Source organism: Pichia kudriavzevii, chromosome 1 (assembly GCF_003054445.1).
Source record: "Pichia kudriavzevii chromosome 1, complete sequence".
Taxonomy (NCBI): domain Eukaryota; kingdom Fungi; phylum Ascomycota; class Pichiomycetes; order Pichiales; family Pichiaceae; genus Pichia; species Pichia kudriavzevii.
In genome coordinates this window covers 474,919-493,021 of record NC_042506.1, presented here as the reverse complement: position 1 = coordinate 493,021, position 18,103 = coordinate 474,919, and the positions used below count along the sequence as shown (strand labels likewise).

Here is an 18,103-nt window from a genome sequence, read left to right as displayed (position 1 = left end):
ATTGTAATCTACTTGTAGTAAGAAAAAATCGACGCGTCCATGTCTGACATCAGTGCACCTTTTTTTTCTTGATTTTGCACCTCAGCTCCAACATGAATTAACTACTTCACAATTGGCCAAATAAAGTAAGAGGGATGCAATTCTTAGGCCATTCCTGACAAGAGAACAAATCCATTTCCACATCTACACAAATGTTTACAAGATCTCTCAGAAACTCTAACACGCTCAGGCTAGCCCAAGCAATTCGTTTGAACTCTACAGGTCCAAACCCAACTCCTGTAGTTGCATCTGTTGAAGTTCCAGAGACTGTTAAGAAAATTACCGATTTGACTCAAAATGGTAAACAACTTATCTCTGGTGCACCTGAAGAATTGTCTATTTCTGGCAACAGATTAGTCAAAATATACAAAGAGTCTAAGTACGCCACCCAAAATGGTACGAGAAACTCGAAATTCTGGAGATTAGAATGGGATATTCTTGGCAAGGGTAACAGATGGGAAAATGATTTAACTGGTTACCAATCAACAGCCGATTACATGCAAGCTTCAAGATTAAGCTTCAGTGAAAAGGAACAAGCCGTCAAATTTGCAGAATCTAATGGATGGGATTATTACGTGGTTGAGCCAAAGACTAAGAAGTTTGTCAAGAAGGAATATTCCTCAAATTTCGTTCATTCAAAGGGCCCACTAAAGTATATATTTACAAAATAATGAATTCTCTATTAGTTATTGAATAGCACTCAATTTTTATAGCTACCCCGAGTATCCGCTGTCAAACAAACGCCTACTCCTATTGTTTTACACCCAACTATTATTCTTTATTTATTTATTAATCTATTTTATAAGACGCTAGCTAGAGTAGTTAAATAAAATTGATTTATTGTAACTTTTGTCGTCAAGATTTTCAGAGAATAATTTAAGATATGATTTCGATGTTTGATGAGTATACATACATACATACAAATTTGGTAATTATGGACAAGAGGGAAGAAATATATAAACGGTTACTAATAAGGACAATAGATTATCGTATCGATACCTCTTCTCTTATTTCTTTAAGCTTGAGCACTGTATAGTGACATAATTTCTTTAACTTTCTTGCTTAGGGATTCATCCTTTTGAACTTTTAGTTGAATTTTTGCAGATTCCAATAAAGAAATAATTTGCTTTCTATCTTCAGAAGATCTGCACAGAACACATGCCTTTTCAAAACATTCTTGGGCAGGCTCGACTCTTTGTAACATCAAATAGAGTTGACCTAAGTTAGTCCAAGCAATTTCAGACCTTGGGTCAACCTTCACAGCCTTCTCCAACAAGCTGATACATTCTTGGAATTGACTAGACTTCTGATAAATGACAGACTTATTAATCAAAGGTAAGACACCAACATTGTTGCCTGGAACAACTTCTTGTAGTTTAATTGCAACGTCAAATTGTTTGGTAGCACCATCAATGTCACCTTTATCAAAAAGAATCTCACCTAAGTAGTTTGGAATTTCTGGAGCGGTAGGGAACTTTGCCTTAGCTTCATTAAACAATTCCAAACATTTTGAAAAGTCGTTATGTCTATAAGTGATGCAAGCTAATTGGATATAAGCGAAGACATTCTTTGGATTTAATTCTTTAGCCTTTTCAAAATTCTTTTCTGCCTTAATCAAATCACCCATCAAATAAAACACCTGACCATAGTGGTAGTAAATGTTTGGGTCATTAGGATCCATTGCAATTGCATTGTTAAAGTTTTTGTCTGCAGTTAAATAGTCACCCTTATCAGCGGCAATTAAAGCTAAAACAACATACATTCTTGGTCTTGCATTAATAGATAATGCCTTTTCCACCAACTCAGCTGCATTGTCAAGAGTCTTTAAAAATGCAAAGATTCCTTTGTATTCATAAGCTATTGCAGCTAACTTCTTATCATCACCTGAATAACCGTCTTTCTCAAATTGCTCAACAGATTGGTTGAATAAATTATCTGCCTCATCATACCCTTCATCGGTATCTTTAGCTAATTCGTTCAAAGCTTTCGCTAAAAAGTAAGAGCCACTAGCTTCAGCATACTTAGATAAATCCAAATCGATATCCTCCTTGACAAATGCACCCAAAAATGAAGAAATTGAGGAAGATGATGGTAATTCCTTTGGTAAATCTGCATAAATTTCTCTGTTCATTTTGTCGGCTTGTTTTGCTAAAACTTTTTCTAGCAATGATTCACTCGATTTATCAGCTAAACCACCATAGATGGATAAAGCAGTTAAGTCGAAAACTGCGTCTTCAAACCTACCAACGTCTTCATACAGATGAGCCCTTCTTAACAAGCACTTTGAATAATCCGGCTTAATTTCCAACGCAGCGGTCGCATCTTCAATAGCCTTTTCATATTCCTTTAATGCATAATAACAAGCAGATCTGTTTCCATAGAAAATATGGTCCTTCTTACATTTCAATGCATCAGTGTAATATGTGATAGCCTTTTCATATTGCTCGGCCTTGAAGTACTCATTACCCTTTTCTTTCAGTGATAAAGCCCATTTTTCCTTTTCTGCAGCTGGCAACTTCTCAACGGTACCATCATCGATTTCAGGCAATTTGGTAGATTCATTGATTGGATAAATACAGGTCTCTGGATCTTCCTCGACAACAGTGCCGGAATGTGATGCCTTGCTGTTCTTCTTTTTTTTAGGGCTTCTTTTCTTACTCTTCTTTGTTCCTTTAGCATCTGGTGAAGTGGATGATGATTTGTTTAAATAATAAACGATACCTGCAAGGGTACCGATACCAACAACAGCGGAAACAGCAACCGCCACCTTATTTTGTTGTATAAAAGACATAGTGTGTTAAGTAGCAAAAAAAAGAGTATGTCCTCACACTTGTTGTTATTGTTTGTTATGAATGTCTTTATCTTCCTCTCTCATAAGAAGAAAAGAAGCTATTGCCTACATTGAACTTTAACTACACAAATTGCAATTGCCTAAAGTTCAAAGTCGCTCCCCATCCCTGAAAAATTTGATGAAAGGAATTCAATGCATTGTCCAAATATCTGTGAGGAATTGTACCCACATATTGGATAGGCTTAAGGAAGTTACATAACAATAAGCGTTTTTTTGCGTCCTCTTCTTTGACCTTGAGTTACTCCTAGTAGGCAACATAAAGCAATAATACAATGGCTCTGGCTGATAAACTATTGAAAAAAAAAAATTATTTTGAAAAAAGTAATGCGAGCTCTGTGGATCGAACACAGGGCCTCCAGATCTTCAGTCTGGCGCTCTCCCACTGAGCTAAGCCCGCAAAAGAAAGGATTGCATAAGACAGGGTTCGAACCTGCGCACTCTTACGAGTAACAGAACTTGAGTCTGTCGCCTTAGACCGCTCGGCCACTTATGCTTCCTTGAAGGAGAGCAAATCCATGAGTGCTCTGTCAAAGCTATATCCTAATTTAGGATGTTTCGACGGTTGAAGTCTTTTAGGATTAATCATTAATCTTATCAATAGCTATAATATCGTTTATGGCAATGATAATTATAAATATAATACACGTACCAGTAAGTACACAATGGGCGTAAAGAAAGTCAGTCGTCATAGTAGTAATAACAGATTTTTCTTCTACTCCTTCTCCTCCACTTACTCTTGATTAGGAGCCATATCAGTCATATCAATTCTATATAACAGAATACTGTCTGTCTTATATAATTCACGCCTGCAACCTATAATCAATCACAGTTGCTACCCTTTTATATAAATCAGATTTTTGTACGAGCTTATTACATTTTAGGTTTTCATTTTTTTACTATGCAAGTCCTGTCATAGTCCGTTGATAAATAATAGTTAATTTATGCCAATGAGAGTGTCTCCGAAGGCGTCTCTATGCTTATGCTCTACATGATCAACAGATCTGATTCTCTTTGCTTCCTACTCCGGATACTTGACCCTTGTTAACTCCCATATTCTAAAATCGAAACATTAACATCAGTATTTTATCGTCTATCCACTGGCACTCCCTTTTTTGGAACACATACTGAAAAATCCCTTTCAGCATATTTGCATATATTTTTATCAAAAATGTATTAACATTCTTTGTCTTTAAGGAATAATATTAAACCAATAAATATTCAAATTGTTTGAATATATCGGGGTTGTAAACAAGTTAACAATCTTTTAAAATTTATGTTTTTTGCAGCATTGATATAATTATTAAGAATGTTTTTTTTTTCCAGATAGAAGTAATCCAGTTGGAAAGTGATTATAGTAGATAATCTAGTTTTGGCATTGGCAGCAAAATTTTATCAAAAAACAAGGATATATGTTAAAAATATGGGATCTAACTTATAAACTGTTATTTATATCAAGTAAATGTCAGTTCATTATCATTTTAAAAAAGAGATTTTCTATGAGTAACGAAGTGCATTGTTCCTTCACATGCGCCCTTTTTTTTTCACAAAGAAAGTAGTAATATCTTTTCATATCTTCCAAAACCTTTATACTGAGAACTCCAGCAACGATTATGGCTTTTTCTTGAACAAATAAATGGAAGTGCTGACACGTATTAATTCTACGTCGGATACACATATTAAGGTTATTGATTGAACTGTTATTAAAAGAACTTATATATAATAACGTATAAAAAATAAGCTGAGTAGAAAAGGAATAACCTGATATTTATAGTAATGTCAGTTGTATACCTAATTAGATGCACATAGATACGCTTATCTTGTTAAGATAAGCAACTTGAACAAAACTATCCGAATTAAGAAATGGCTAAATCTTGACCTTCATCTTACGCCTCATTAAGCCTGATTAGCCTCGTTAAGACTGAAAAGAATGTTCTTTGTTTTATTGGCTAATGTTTTGATTACCTATCTCATCAGAACGGTGATGGCACTTTTGAAGCGTAAGTAAACGGAAGCTCTTTTTTTGGGAACGTGTTACTTTTTCGAAAATTTTAGCACAAATAAAAAGAAGAAAATGCTTGTTTAAGGGTGACTTTTTACGTTGAAAATTTATGCTTATCATGAGCCTGAAACAGCTAAACTATTTTTTAGGAATAGATACTTTTAGTAGGGTACAAAAGGCCAGCATTCACAAAATAAGAATGAGATTTGTACGACGTGTATAAATCGTTTGTTAGAAGAGCTTGAATTTAGATGTTGTGTAAAAATTACTGTTTCTATAAAGAAAAGATGCTTTGGTCTGAACTATGTTTTAGCAGGATTATCATAACTATGATAATCAGCGAAATCAATATAACTCAATTGGTTACTTATAATTAGTAAAAGAAAGCCTTTCAGTGCTAGTTTTCAAAGGCAAAAAAAAAAATCCTAGTAACCAAGGGGAGTTCATAATTAGTCATCGATATCCGTGTCCATACCAATTTCCCCGTTTCACAAAACAATTGCCGTCTAGTACTAACGAGTTGCTAATAAAAGGGAACCATCTAAGCTTTTCTATATTATTTTCATTTTTAATAAATGCTGCTTGGAATAGTAATGAATTATTTTACGGGTCATAATTACTAAATATACGAAAATGTGTTCGAAAATCATTTTTACAGGGACAGCTGGTTTTTTATTCGGAAGTACCAGAGAATGTTGTGCAATCTGAATATAACTAGAACGTTTCCTTTTCAAGTAAAACTGCTTTCAAGACAAACTTAACGATGCACCATCCTATATTGCAAACTGATTAACATATTTATCACAGTTTGTGGATCACTGGTTTTTGAATAAGGAGAACCCGCTTATCTAGCGACTATGAATCCACTTTCAAGTTTGAAGTGCCGTATTATACTCAGAGAGTAAAGATATTGGTTTGTTGATAAAAGAAAGAATATACTCTCCCTATGTAGGCTCCTAACACAACACCCCCATAATTTGCTATGGCAAAACCTCTATGAACTTGACCACTAAAATTTTGTTGAAGTGCGAATATCCTTTTTTTTTAAACATGAATACATGATTGTAGCTCTTGTCATACTTATGTAGTTTTGTTGTTTTATCTTCAGACATTCATCAGCGCCATGGTTTTGGGTAGAGTGCCAAAAAATACTAGATTGGAAACTTTGATTGGTTTCAAGGTAAAAGTCACTACCAATAATACATCAACTTTTATTGGCTCATTGAAGTCTTATGATAAGTTTATGAACCTAGTGTTGACAGAATGTGAAGAATTTCGCCTGACTAAGAAATCTAAAAAATATTTAGGCCAAACAAAAAATGAAGAGGTCGATGAAGGCAAGATCAGGGAGCAAAAACGGTTCCTTGGGCTTGTTCTAGTTAGAGGTGAAAATGTTGTAAGCGTTGTTGCAGAGGCTGCACCAAATAGCAAAAGCTTGAAACCTCAGTTGAGGATAAAAAAAGGCAAGGTCTCAATTAATCCGTTGAAGAGAAAAATTGCCTGTGAGGAAGGTGACAATAAAACAAATTCTGGAGTGAAAAAGCCTACTACAAGGAAATAGAATACATATCTGAGATTGTATTGAATATTCTAGAAGTTTAACTGTATACTATTATTATAAAAAAGGCAAGTCAGAACTGATTGTGTAACGAGAGTGAAAGAGCTACAAATAGAGTGATGCACAAAAGACAATATCACGTTTGATTTTTTCTTGTGCATCAGTCATTTTCGAATGCAATGCTGAATCACCCGTAATCATTGCAGCGTTTTTGACTTGGTTACATATTTCATCAAGAAACGTGATAACTCTGACAATTGTACCTTCAGATTCATCCGCATCGTTAGCATACTCCATGATCTCTTTGAAAGTTCTACCTCTTGCCCACTCATAAACAGTATTAACTAAGCCAAACCTGTCATTTTCTAAGAAGGCGTCTTCTTCAGCAGTAAGTTGAATCTTCAGCTCTGTCGAAAGCTCCATGACTTTTTCAACGATAGCACAAATCCTTTCTTTACCCTTTTCCAATCTTGGAGTAGCCAACATAACTTCGGTATCGTCATTGTTGCCTCTTTTGCCTTCATAGACGAAACATGATAGTAAAGCTACGATTTCTTCTGAACTGAAGCCACCGAGGAAATTTTCGAAAACTAATTCAGTAATGATCAATTCAAAACCAGAGTTGATTTCACATGCAACCCTACCTTTTAGACTGACAGTAAGCTGCTCTGGATCAATGTAGTTTAATGTTTTCAGGACCTCCATTCTCTTGTTGTATTCAGGCAATAATTCAAGATTTTCGTCACTCAAAGTTTGCTTTATGGTCTCAATTCTCTCTGCAATAGTCATTTTATTTGCAACTTTGAGATAATTATCATTTTTAAACATCATAGTGACAACGTCTTCATCAGATAACATTCCCGCAAGTTGATTGAGTTTTTTGTAGTAGAGCGAGATACTTTCAACAGTTGTTTCATTCATACAAGGATGATAGTCAAACTCTTTCCATGAATTTATCCTTTTAAACAGCATCTCTAACTTGTGCATAGTCTTTCGAGTCGTCGCTTGATCTCTCGAAAATAATTCTTTTGAAACAGGCATAAACTCATCAGAGACAAATTCTATCCTGGAAGTAGGAACGGATGTGGTTTTAGACAACTTTATATTCCAACTTTCAGTCCACTGTCTATTGAAAGCTTCATTGAATATCGGATCAAAGAATAAGTTAGAGGACGCAAATTTCGAGGCCTGTTCTCTATTAGAATTTGAGGTAACAACCAAGCAATCTGCGATATTCTTTCCAGAATTTACATTAAGGATGGCACCGACATGCATCTCTCCCTTGTCATTCCTGAATGTAATCAGTCTTCCTAGCTTGAATAGAGTTTTACTTTTATTCCCCTTGATGATAGATTTAATGAAATTTTCCCTCAAGTATGAGATATCAGAACATATTGAGAAAATGGACTCAAGTTTGTTTACATTTTCAGTATCAAGAGCAGGAAGCTCTGCTAGCTGCAATTCTTTCTCGAGCTTCAAAATTTCCATTTGTTGATCTGGCAACATGGATTGTGAAGAGTTTTCACCAAAGGACCTTTTGATCATATCTTCGACTTTCAAGGCCTCGATTCTCAATAAATTCAGAATCATGGTATAGGTCAATCTAAACTGGGATGTTAACTTTGTGGGTACACCTAAGGCAACTTGTTTCAAGCTATTTTTGTCAGCTGGTTGCTGATAAGCCATGATCATGACAGTACCAATCTTATCTAAACCTCTACGACCAGCTCTTCCAGACATTTGCGTAAACTCACCCGGCAAGAGGTCTCTGAAACCGGTTCCATCATGCTTTCTGGTTGAACTGAACACAACTGTCCTCGTTGGTAAATTAAGTCCCATAGCAAAAGTCTCTGTAGCAAACAAAACCTTGACTAAACCTCTAGAAAAAAGAATTTCCACAACTTCTTTGATTATTGGCAATAAACCACCATGATGAACAGCTATACCTCTTTTAAGCATTTCTCTCATTCTCAAAATTTGGGGTAATTCTCTGTCTTCTTTTTTCAATCTGGAAACTGCTTTGTCAACAAACATATGAATAGCTGATGATTCTTTGGCGTTAGAAAAATTAAATCCACTTAAAGTTTCGGCATATTCTTCACATCTTTTCTTTGAAAACACAAAAATCACCACTGGCAATAGCTCATTTCTTCTCAAATATTCAACCAGTGTAGTCCATGATTTACTAGTTGGTGCATCTCTTTTGATAAACCTTGGGCCATTATTACCGCTATGACTTCCACCGCGTGCACCACCGCGTGCACCACCACGACCACCACGACCTCCACGTGCACCAGCTCTGCCGCCCCTTCCGCTATTTTGAGTGCCACCTTGTTTGTCATTATCTTTTGGTTTTATTTTAAGGAACTTATCTTCATGTTGCTTGAAACCAGATTCCAAAAATTTCCTGTTTGAGTCAATGACCTTAAATGGTGTATCCTTTGCAAAAATAAAAATTTCAAGAGGAACAGGTCTTTTTGGCGTCGAGATAACGTATATGTCTTTTTGTTTAGTTCTACCAACCCAGGAAGCAAATTCTAGAGTATTTGGAACCGTGGCAGACAAGAGAATAATTTTAACATGTTCCGGTAACATGATAATTACTTCTTCCCAAACGACACCTCTATCAACATCATTAACATAATGCACTTCATCAAAAATCACAAACTCTACATCTCTGATTATATCAGACCCTCTATATAACATTGATCTTAAAATTTCCGTGGTCATGATCAAACAATTCGCCTCTGGATTGATTTGCACATCACCAGTAATGACACCCACATCAATATCATCAAATGTTTGCCGAAAGTCCCTGAATTTCTGATTACTTAATGCTTTGATAGGTGATGTATAGATGGATTTCGTCATATTCTTATGTGCCATTGCAATTGCATATTCCGCAACAACAGTCTTACCTGCTGAAGTGTGCGCAGCAACAAAGACGGAGTCACCCTGTTCTAAATGATATACAGCCTCTTGTTGGAAAATATCCAATTCAAAAGGCCAAGTCCTAGCTGGATTGGGCACTAACTCATCGAAGTTTTCTATCTTATGATTCAAATCAACAACATGCGCCCATTTCGTTTTCCGTTTACGCTGATTCATCAATGAGTCTGTGGCCATCGACGGCTTGAACAAAGTGTCTTTTGGAATTAAATCCCCTATTTCATCATCAATTTCGTGATCCACCACTTCCACCACTTCATTATCCACCTTTACCGATTTATCCAACCCATCTGTACCTATTTCCTCACAGGTGTCTGATGATTGTTCCGGGAGTATCTCAAGTTCTTCCATATTCTCAGTATCTCCAAGAGCGATGTCTATTTTCTCTGATTTTGCAGAGGTCGTATCAGATAGGCCCCTTTTGAAGCCCTGTGGGATATCAAACAAACCATTCTGATCCCTATGTAAAAATCTTGTTGCCTTAGATTGTAGTGTTTCTCCCTCTTGGTTTAACCCACCCGGCATAAACGGCAAATTGGAAGAGGAGCCACGAACATTTAGTTTGGAGTCAGTGTTAAACTTTCTACTGAATGCTAAAGAAGAGGCACCTTGAGTGTCTTCTAAGGCGTCTGGAGACAATTCTTCGGAAAATGATATAATTTTGCCATCAATGCCGGACCTTTTAAATCTAATTGTTGTTCTATTTAGTAATCCGGGTAATTTTATCATTGAAGAATCTAATTCATCTTCTTTTCCTGGAGTTATGTCTGGACAACTATCTAATTCATTCAATAAGCTCCACGATAGCTTATCTGTTGGTGTTAGATACTGATCAACCAGTTCTTGGCTGTTGATATCACCTTTTTCATCTGTGGTATCGGAAATTTGCTCTTTCTCTAAACAAGTGTCGTGTTTTAAAGCAACTCCGTCAGATGTTTCCACCTCTAAAAGTTTGCTATAAAGTATGTCGATTCCACCCATTGCCTTTCTCAGGTCTACGTAAATTTCTTTAAGCTTTTGTTGCACATTCAGGTAAGTTTCGATTCCCTGAGACCTCTAACCCTCATATTCATGGTTTCATTTTAGTTACAGGTCACCCGTGCACCGGGGACACAACAAAAATTGCCCACTTCCTCGGGATGAGTTTCCCCACAGTTTAATCTTAAGATTATCTAGGGGATTATTTAAGGGGTTTTCTTTTGTTACCGAATGATTTAAAACACACATTGAATCAATTTCTTCCATATATCTCTCCAGGGAGGACGTGATTATTTATAATATTGACAATGCCACTGGTGACCATTGCAGACTCTAATCCTATCAAAATATGCGTTGTGATTGTAGGCTTACCTGCAAGAGGTAAATCCTTCATTTCACAGAAAATAGTTCGATATTTGTCGTGGTTATCGATCCCAACACAATCCTTCAACAGCTCTGCAAACCTACAAGAAATTCTGAAAAGTTCAGATTTAACTTCTTGTAATCTGTTTGATCCCAAAAATGAGGCTACCCTTGATCATGGTATTTTGAAAGAGACTAGAAACATGACATTGAAGCAAATATTGTCATGGTTTGCAGATGCAGGAGATTGTGCCGTCGCTATATATGATGGCATCAACTCAACCAAAAAAGAGAGGGATCTTATTAATGAAACATTGGAAAAGGAAGGTATTCAGACGGTTTTTCTAGAATCATTCTGCGATGATTATGAGCTCATTAAGGCTAACATTACTGATATAGAATCCACCTCACCTGAATATTCGAACTCAAAATCACTTCAGGACACTATTGATTCAGTTTCTAACAAAATTCGTTTTTTCGAGAAAAACTATGAAACTTTGACAATAGAGAAAGATTCGGATCTCTCATTCATTAAATTAATCAACTTTTCTTCACAAATAGTGTTGAATCAGATTGACTCATATTTGAAATCACGTATAGTTTATTACATTATGAACTTACATGTGAAAAATAGATACATTTGGCTGTCTAGGCATGGCGAATCTCAATATAACCTGGAAGGAAAAATTGGCGGTGATGCAAGTCTAAGTGAACGGGGTGAAAAATATGCCTTCAAATTAGTTGAGCTAGTTAATAAGTACATCCCGGACCCGGAAAAATTGGAAGTTTGGACTTCAACGTTGAAAAGGACACAACAAACTGCGCAGTTTTTGCCTTATCCTCAGAAACAGTGGAAAGCTTTAGATGAGCTAGATGCCGGGTCATGTGACGGTTTGACCTACGAAGAAATTGCCGAGAAATTTCCCGATGATTTTAAGGCACGAGATGATAATAAATTTGAATATAGGTATCCAGGTGGTGAATCGTATAGGGATGTAATTACCAGATTAGAACCGATAATCATGGCTTTAGAAAATCAGGAAAACGTTTTAGTTATAACACACCAGGCTGTTTTGAGATGCATCTATGCTTATTTTATGAATGTACATCAGGAAGAAAGCCCTTGGATGAGCATTCCTCTTCATACTTTGATTAGATTAGAGATTAAGGCCTACGGTACACAAGTTACAAGAATTAAAGCGGACATACCTGCTGTCTCCACGTATAAGGAAAAGGGAACATCTAAGCTGGGAGAGTCTGCAAATCCTTCTAATATTATGATAGGTTCAGTCATCAGCGGAATTACTGATAAAGTAATTGACTAGTGTATACGTATTTACTTTACTAAGTGTTCCGTTAGCTTTCGTTTGTTTAGTTTGAGCCACAGCATATATACCAATATTTTGAATATATTTTTGTTAGAGGAATATCGATTTATTAAACCAGAATGGGATTTATCATTGATCAAATTGAAATGTACTGTATTTGTGCTACTCCATCACAAAGCAGCATACCATTACTATAGAGAAGTTTGCTTTCAAATTCTTGGAATTGGAAAACATTTAAAAGTTGTTTTCCATCAAACGGCAGTTGGAATACAATTTTTCATAAATATCTGTAGGATGAAAATTACCCAACTATATCACTAATTTCCGAACTATATTGGATTCCATTCTGATCGTTGTTCTTTCCCTAGAATTACAGTTTTCGACTCTTATACTTAACATCAACACACATTTATCTAACACAAGCATGTGTTACCGAAATAAAGACAGGTCTTCTAACAGGGTTTCACATTGTTTCAGATGAGTTGATAAATGCATAATGACCACTCAGGCTAACCTCCCTCGTTTCACAAGAAGTTTCAAATGTTTTGAAAAGAGCAACCAATTTGAGAACTGGTAGATGTATGAACCCCAACTATGTAATATAGGCAGAAAAATACAATGTAGAGAAAACAACTGAAATCGGGAGAACTACAATCAGACCTATAATGATTACATTATTAAATATTATGTAGCAATGTTGCAGGTAATCACAGGTTTAAAAGATTTCATCATTTTTTTGTTTTGGCTCGTGATTGGATGTATAGTGTACCTGACTTTAGAATATCTATACTGCATAAGTCGATTAAAATGTGAAATCTACTACAATCTGACTATATCGGCATTGCAATTTAAAGTCTTTGAAGTAGTGTGCCTTCTAATTGTGCTCTTCGTATTTCTCTAGAGACAAGCTTTGAAATTGAAACGTACGTCCATGATAATGAAGGAATAACAATCAGTTACTGAAGATACATCAAGTGGGACCAAATAGCAACAGTTTTGTATTGATTGCATCCGTTATTTGTATTGTGTCTTTTCCTTTGGATTTTCGGTACTTTAGCTTCATTAATAATTTTTTTAGAAAAGTGGATTCTGCACTTTTCAAAAATTTCAGTGATAAACATCATCAATAGAACAGAATCGTTAACAGACTTTGTTTAAAAAAATTTCGACCCACTGAAATTGCTAACAAAAATGCATAACAATTGTTTTTTTTGGAACTAGTAAATACTTCACGTTGGGTTAGGAAAAAGAATGAATAGCTTTTGACATATTATCAAACTAAACAAGTCTACAAAGGCTGCTTTAATTGTTGCCAATTTATAAATTTAGATGGGAACCTTGCAATATGCTGTTTTGGAAGTCAGCTACCGAGCGTCTTCTTGAAACAACCCGTCTATTACATTCTAATTTAATTCTTATTTTTGCGGTAATTTTTGCCTGCTTTTTAATTTAGTCTTTATCATATCCTTTTTATTGAGCTTTCGTATTTAAGAGCGATATCATAGGGTCATTATGTGCTACAAAAAATCTTTTAGAGATGAGTCAATAGATTTAGGTTTTGTATAGAGTCTGCCAGGTTTCATATAAATAAAGTGAGTTTTTTAATTGAGATTTTTTTTCCTTATTGACTTCACTATACTATATTCATAAAGTCAATATCCCTTTATGTTTATCAAAAACCGTTCGATGACTGATCCCGTCTTTTTACTTTTTGATCCAGGATTAGGATCCTGCCCAAAGACAGAAGTTTAAGCACTAAAGTGTTTAATGTTGAGACATATTCGGAAACGCTACTCCTAGCACTGATGATTTTTTTGAGTTGGCTTTACCAACTTATAGTTTTTTGGGGTTACTTTTGATTTTAGTGATTATGGTTATCATTCTTTTTATCGAAATCCAAAGGGCTAGGTATCACGAAAACGAAGGATGGACAATGACTCAGATCGGTTTAATTGGCCAAAGAGGAGCACCTTCCATTAAAGTTTCACTCTTGGAAGATAGATAAGACATTGACTTGACTCTAATTCAAAATTTCAACCTCTGATAAAAGTTTTTTTTTTAAATTGCATTAGCATGCTTCCAATACTTTTGTTACTTTTTTAGTAGCGTTTTCCTATCACACACACGCTATACATACTATAAACATGATGTAAAGACTGATAATATAGTTCCTTAACAACCCTATTTGTTCTTGTTCAGCCTTAAGGTATTCTCCTTTAGGATTCCTTTGACAGCTTTCCATAAACCATCAACCTCTGCCTCTGTTGGCCATCCGGAGCCGGCCCATCTTATTTTGTAGGATTGATCAATCAAGTAAATGTAGCCAGAGTAGGCGTTTGTCATTAAAAGTTTTTCACGATCGTCCCTTGTAAGCACCGAATCTCTTCTTGCAATCAAATATTTATCATGTTGCTCCTTTGGGCGTTGTTGTAATAATTTACCAGGTGTGACAAACGTATGAATAAAATGTTTCGACGCATTCTCACTGAGTACCAGCTCCACAATTTGTGCCTCTGGATATTCTTGGCTAAATACTTTAATTCCCGTACTACTCATGTATGTGTCTTCACTATCTTTGATTTTAAAATAGTCGTTGGTCATTTCAAACCCAGCGTCTGTGGAGTAGACTCTTAAAATCGTTAATTTGGCTTTATCTAATGCATCCAATAAATCCATTCTTTTTCCTTCTAACGACTTCACACGAAAATTAGGAAAATAAAGGGCCCTATCTTTGCGAAAGAAAGAAATTGGGGCTTCAAATAGCCGTCCCTTGGTTCTCGTGTAGACATGAAAATCATACATACCACCATAAGCTAGATCTTTTTGGATGGCCTCAACTCTGGTTCTTCTAGTAATACCATCAAAATAGAAGTTCCATATTTTCTTCGGAATATTCAGGTTTTCCAATGTAAAAAACGGCTTTGTTTCTTGATCTTGTAGTCTAACAGGAGGTTTTGCAAAACCAAAAGGTTTGGCAATTTTGAAATATTTATGAGGCTTTGGAACAATTTTGGACATGCTCTGCCCTAGATTTCCAAAAAAACCAGCATTTCTTCTAAAGATACGAGGCCCCAGTGATTTCATTATAGTTATTCACCAGATTTCAGTATGTTACTTAGAAATTAGATGCATTTATGATATAGGTTTACCTTTTCGTTGAAGAATTTTCAACTTTGATTCGCTGGCTTAGCTATCAAATTGATGGTTGAATACGATTGGGGAGAATACTATAAACTTCTTCAGTATGCGAGATATTCGTGTACCTGCTGGAATTACCTCACAAAGAGACAAACATGAGGAAATTGTTTTCTAAAAGGAACCCTACTCCTAATGAAGTGCCTGACAGTAGAGGCGAAACCGGATGTGCATCGATAAACTCAAGTCATTCAAGTCACTCATCTCATTCAATACCAAGATCCCTTAGTAGACAACAAGAATTTCCGCTAGATCTAAACATAGACTCAAATACAGTATCTCCCAGCTTTCAGTATTCGTACAACTCCGATACTACATCATTATTCAGTTCTAAAAGAACAGTCTCGACTGGATTATCGTCTAATGCAGGCTCCAACACATCGTATAACCAAAAGGGGAATGAACAGTCGAAAATTGTTAGTAGAGGTAGACCATTAAGAGTCCTACTAGAAGAAGATCAAGAGGAAAATTATGAACTACAGAATCTAGCTAGCCCAGCAATGATGGGTATTGCCACAAATAGTGAAGCTTCTATGCAACCATATAACCAAAATTCAAGTTTATCAACTTCAGCGGGACTTAGAGCCAAGGCAAGGAAGAAATCAAGTAATGCAGATGACGCATCTATTCTAACTGAAACTTCTAGCTCTAGTGCGACAACATCGAACTTTGAGGGGGTTCTTTCAGACAACGAAATTGTAACTCAATTGAATGAATATATCAAAGCCCAGCTTAAAATCTTAGCCAGCTCGATTGATAACGTCATCATTCAGATTTATCAATCTGTCTTGAATTTAACAAAAGCAACAGTAATGATATCGGAGAGCATGGAAATGATTATCTTGAAGATAAGTAATGCAAAGAATATAGGTATGCTACCTAGAAAACAATTTGATACCATCAATACAATTGGTCTTCGCAAACTGATCAAAAATATTTTGTTGTTGGTAGACTCTTTATTAACTGGGAATGTATACAACAAATCAAAATCTTTAATCTTGAAAAATCTACATGACTTGTTTGTTTTAATCAGAGTATTACCAAAGGGAACACCAGATTTGTCAAACTTTGTGACAAAAATGTCTCCTAAAAATTTTGCTATCGGCGCAACTGCTAAAGATCCACCAAATATAAGCAAAGTGGGCTTTATTATGGATAGAATTTTGTCACGAGATACCCGGCAATTCTTTTCAGATCAAAATGGGTCTTTCATAGCCCCTGTTCTGAGGGGATTTATTTTACCAGAACTTTCAATAATCACTTTTATTTTTGGATTTCCCATGATTTCCAAAGAGCATCAAGATGTCATTAAGTATTTTTCGACAATATCAGCTGATATTCATTTTTTACTGCAGAAGAATAAGATTATACAGGCAAGCGGAATGAGACTTAAATCTCCTTTCCGACAACTGGATGAAGATAATGATTATGTTCCTATTTCAATGTCTATATCAACTGATATATCAACAACAACCAGTGGTACGTTAGGTGGATATATTTATCCAAAAGTTGATGACGATGTTTTGAATCCTAGATTGTTGAAATATAAAGGTCAAGTTTTCGGGCTTACATGTGCACATGTTGTATTGAATCAAGAGAGTATCTCAGGAGGTGCTGAAAAGTTACACCCAAGGGTATTTACACCATCTCCTGTGCTAATTAACTTGTATAGACGAGCACTAGTTAGTGAGATGATGAACCATTCCAACACAACGCCGGAATACAAGGTTTATTATGATGCTGTTCAGAAAATCGATGAAAAATATCCAATTGAGACAATCGTTGTCAATAGTAGGTCAAAGAAGAGAAACCTACCACCTAGTAGTTTAGGCAATGTTGTTTGGGGGGAACGACTCATTGATGACAATAAGTTGAGCGATATAGCCATAATAAAAATCAACGATGGATCGAAGAAAAAATTCGTCAATTATTTAGGAGAAGATATTCAATTGTCTCAGTATGACCCATCCCTAATACTTTCCAATTTGAATATTAAAAGAACCGTGAGCTTGCAACCTCGTAAACACGGTATCTTAAATACAGCTAACCTTAACGTTTTTAAAATTGGAAGTACTACTAATTACACCAGAGGTACATTGAACGGTATGAAATTAATATATTGGTCCAACGGGTCCTTACGCAGTTCGGAGTTTATAATATCAAATGAAGATAATAAAGAAGGATTTGCAAATGGTGGTGATTCGGGAGCATGGATTTTATCAAAATTAGTCGATGTCAATGATACCATAAACTCGTTTGATGATGAACCTCAAGAAAGTGGAACTGAGTCTGAGAGACAAGACGATTACAAGAACAGTTTGGCGGCCTTTATTGAGAGTTTTATACCCAAAGTCTCTAACAAAACTGAACAAATAAATAACAATGCAAAGAAAAATAAACAGGAAAATAGACAGACTGAAACTGGATTAGGTGTATTGGGCATGCTTCATTCATATGACGGAGAGTATAAACAATTTGGGTTGTTTTCACCAATTGATGATATCCTAGATAGGTTATATACTATCACAGGGGTGAAATGGGGTATTGTAGGGTGCTTTGATGATGACAATACAGAATTGTTCAGCAGTAAGAGTATAGTCAGCGGTGAAATGTCATTAGTCTCTACCAGTGATGAGAACGATGTGATAGACTAGATTTCCACAGAAAGAGAGTTTATAAAATTATTGACATTACATATGCATTTGTAAGAAGCATGTTGTTTTCAGATAACGAGAAGTTTTGGATCGCATAATCGATTACATGTTTATGTTATATGAGTATTAGAAATAAATATGGAGTGAGGCGAATAATAATAGTGATTGTAACGATAATAATGGTAATAA

At 35.6% G+C, this 18,103-nt stretch overlaps 7 protein-coding genes and 2 non-coding genes across 9 annotated transcripts; 4 read left to right on the top strand and 5 right to left on the bottom strand.

Moving 5' to 3' along the window:
* Positions 1-191: 191 nt before the first annotated feature.
* Positions 192-710, top strand: C5L36_0A02240 (uncharacterized protein; the record flags this gene model as incomplete). Its single annotated transcript, XM_029463237.1, has 1 exon — positions 192-710. The coding sequence occupies one exon, from the start codon at positions 192-194 to the stop codon at positions 708-710; it is 519 nt and encodes a 172-aa protein (XP_029319097.1).
* Positions 711-1,054: 344 nt separating this feature from the next.
* Positions 1,055-2,830, bottom strand: C5L36_0A02230 (uncharacterized protein; the record flags this gene model as incomplete). Its single annotated transcript, XM_029463236.1, has 1 exon — positions 1,055-2,830. One exon carries the CDS (start codon positions 2,828-2,830, stop codon positions 1,055-1,057), a length of 1,776 nt encoding a protein of 591 aa, XP_029319096.1.
* A 385-nt stretch (positions 2,831-3,215) lies between these two features.
* On the bottom strand, positions 3,216-3,287 carry C5L36_0Atrna2F. Its single transcript has one exon. It is a non-coding gene; the product is annotated as a tRNA-Phe (tRNA).
* Positions 3,288-3,299: 12 nt separating this feature from the next.
* Positions 3,300-3,383, bottom strand: C5L36_0Atrna2L. The gene has a single exon. It is a non-coding gene; the product is annotated as a tRNA-Leu (tRNA).
* Positions 3,384-6,012: 2,629 nt separating this feature from the next.
* C5L36_0A02220 (uncharacterized protein) lies at positions 6,013-6,450 on the top strand (the record flags this gene model as incomplete). Its single annotated transcript, XM_029463235.1, has 1 exon — positions 6,013-6,450. The coding sequence occupies one exon, from the start codon at positions 6,013-6,015 to the stop codon at positions 6,448-6,450; it is 438 nt and encodes a 145-aa protein (XP_029319095.1).
* Positions 6,451-6,552: 102 nt separating this feature from the next.
* On the bottom strand, positions 6,553-10,377 carry C5L36_0A02210 (uncharacterized protein; the record flags this gene model as incomplete). Its single annotated transcript, XM_029463234.1, has 1 exon — positions 6,553-10,377. The coding sequence occupies one exon, from the start codon at positions 10,375-10,377 to the stop codon at positions 6,553-6,555; it is 3,825 nt and encodes a 1,274-aa protein (XP_029319094.1).
* Positions 10,378-10,682: 305 nt separating this feature from the next.
* On the top strand, positions 10,683-12,062 carry C5L36_0A02200 (uncharacterized protein; the record flags this gene model as incomplete). The annotated part of the gene is made up of 1 exon (XM_029463233.1): positions 10,683-12,062. One exon carries the CDS (start codon positions 10,683-10,685, stop codon positions 12,060-12,062), a length of 1,380 nt encoding a protein of 459 aa, XP_029319093.1.
* A 2,184-nt stretch (positions 12,063-14,246) lies between these two features.
* C5L36_0A02190 (uncharacterized protein) lies at positions 14,247-15,149 on the bottom strand (the record flags this gene model as incomplete). The annotated part of the gene is made up of 1 exon (XM_029463232.1): positions 14,247-15,149. One exon carries the CDS (start codon positions 15,147-15,149, stop codon positions 14,247-14,249), a length of 903 nt encoding a protein of 300 aa, XP_029319092.1.
* Positions 15,150-15,358: 209 nt separating this feature from the next.
* On the top strand, positions 15,359-17,914 carry C5L36_0A02180 (uncharacterized protein; the record flags this gene model as incomplete). The annotated part of the gene is made up of 1 exon (XM_029463231.1): positions 15,359-17,914. One exon carries the CDS (start codon positions 15,359-15,361, stop codon positions 17,912-17,914), a length of 2,556 nt encoding a protein of 851 aa, XP_029319091.1.
* Between the last annotated feature and the right edge of the window lie 189 nt (positions 17,915-18,103).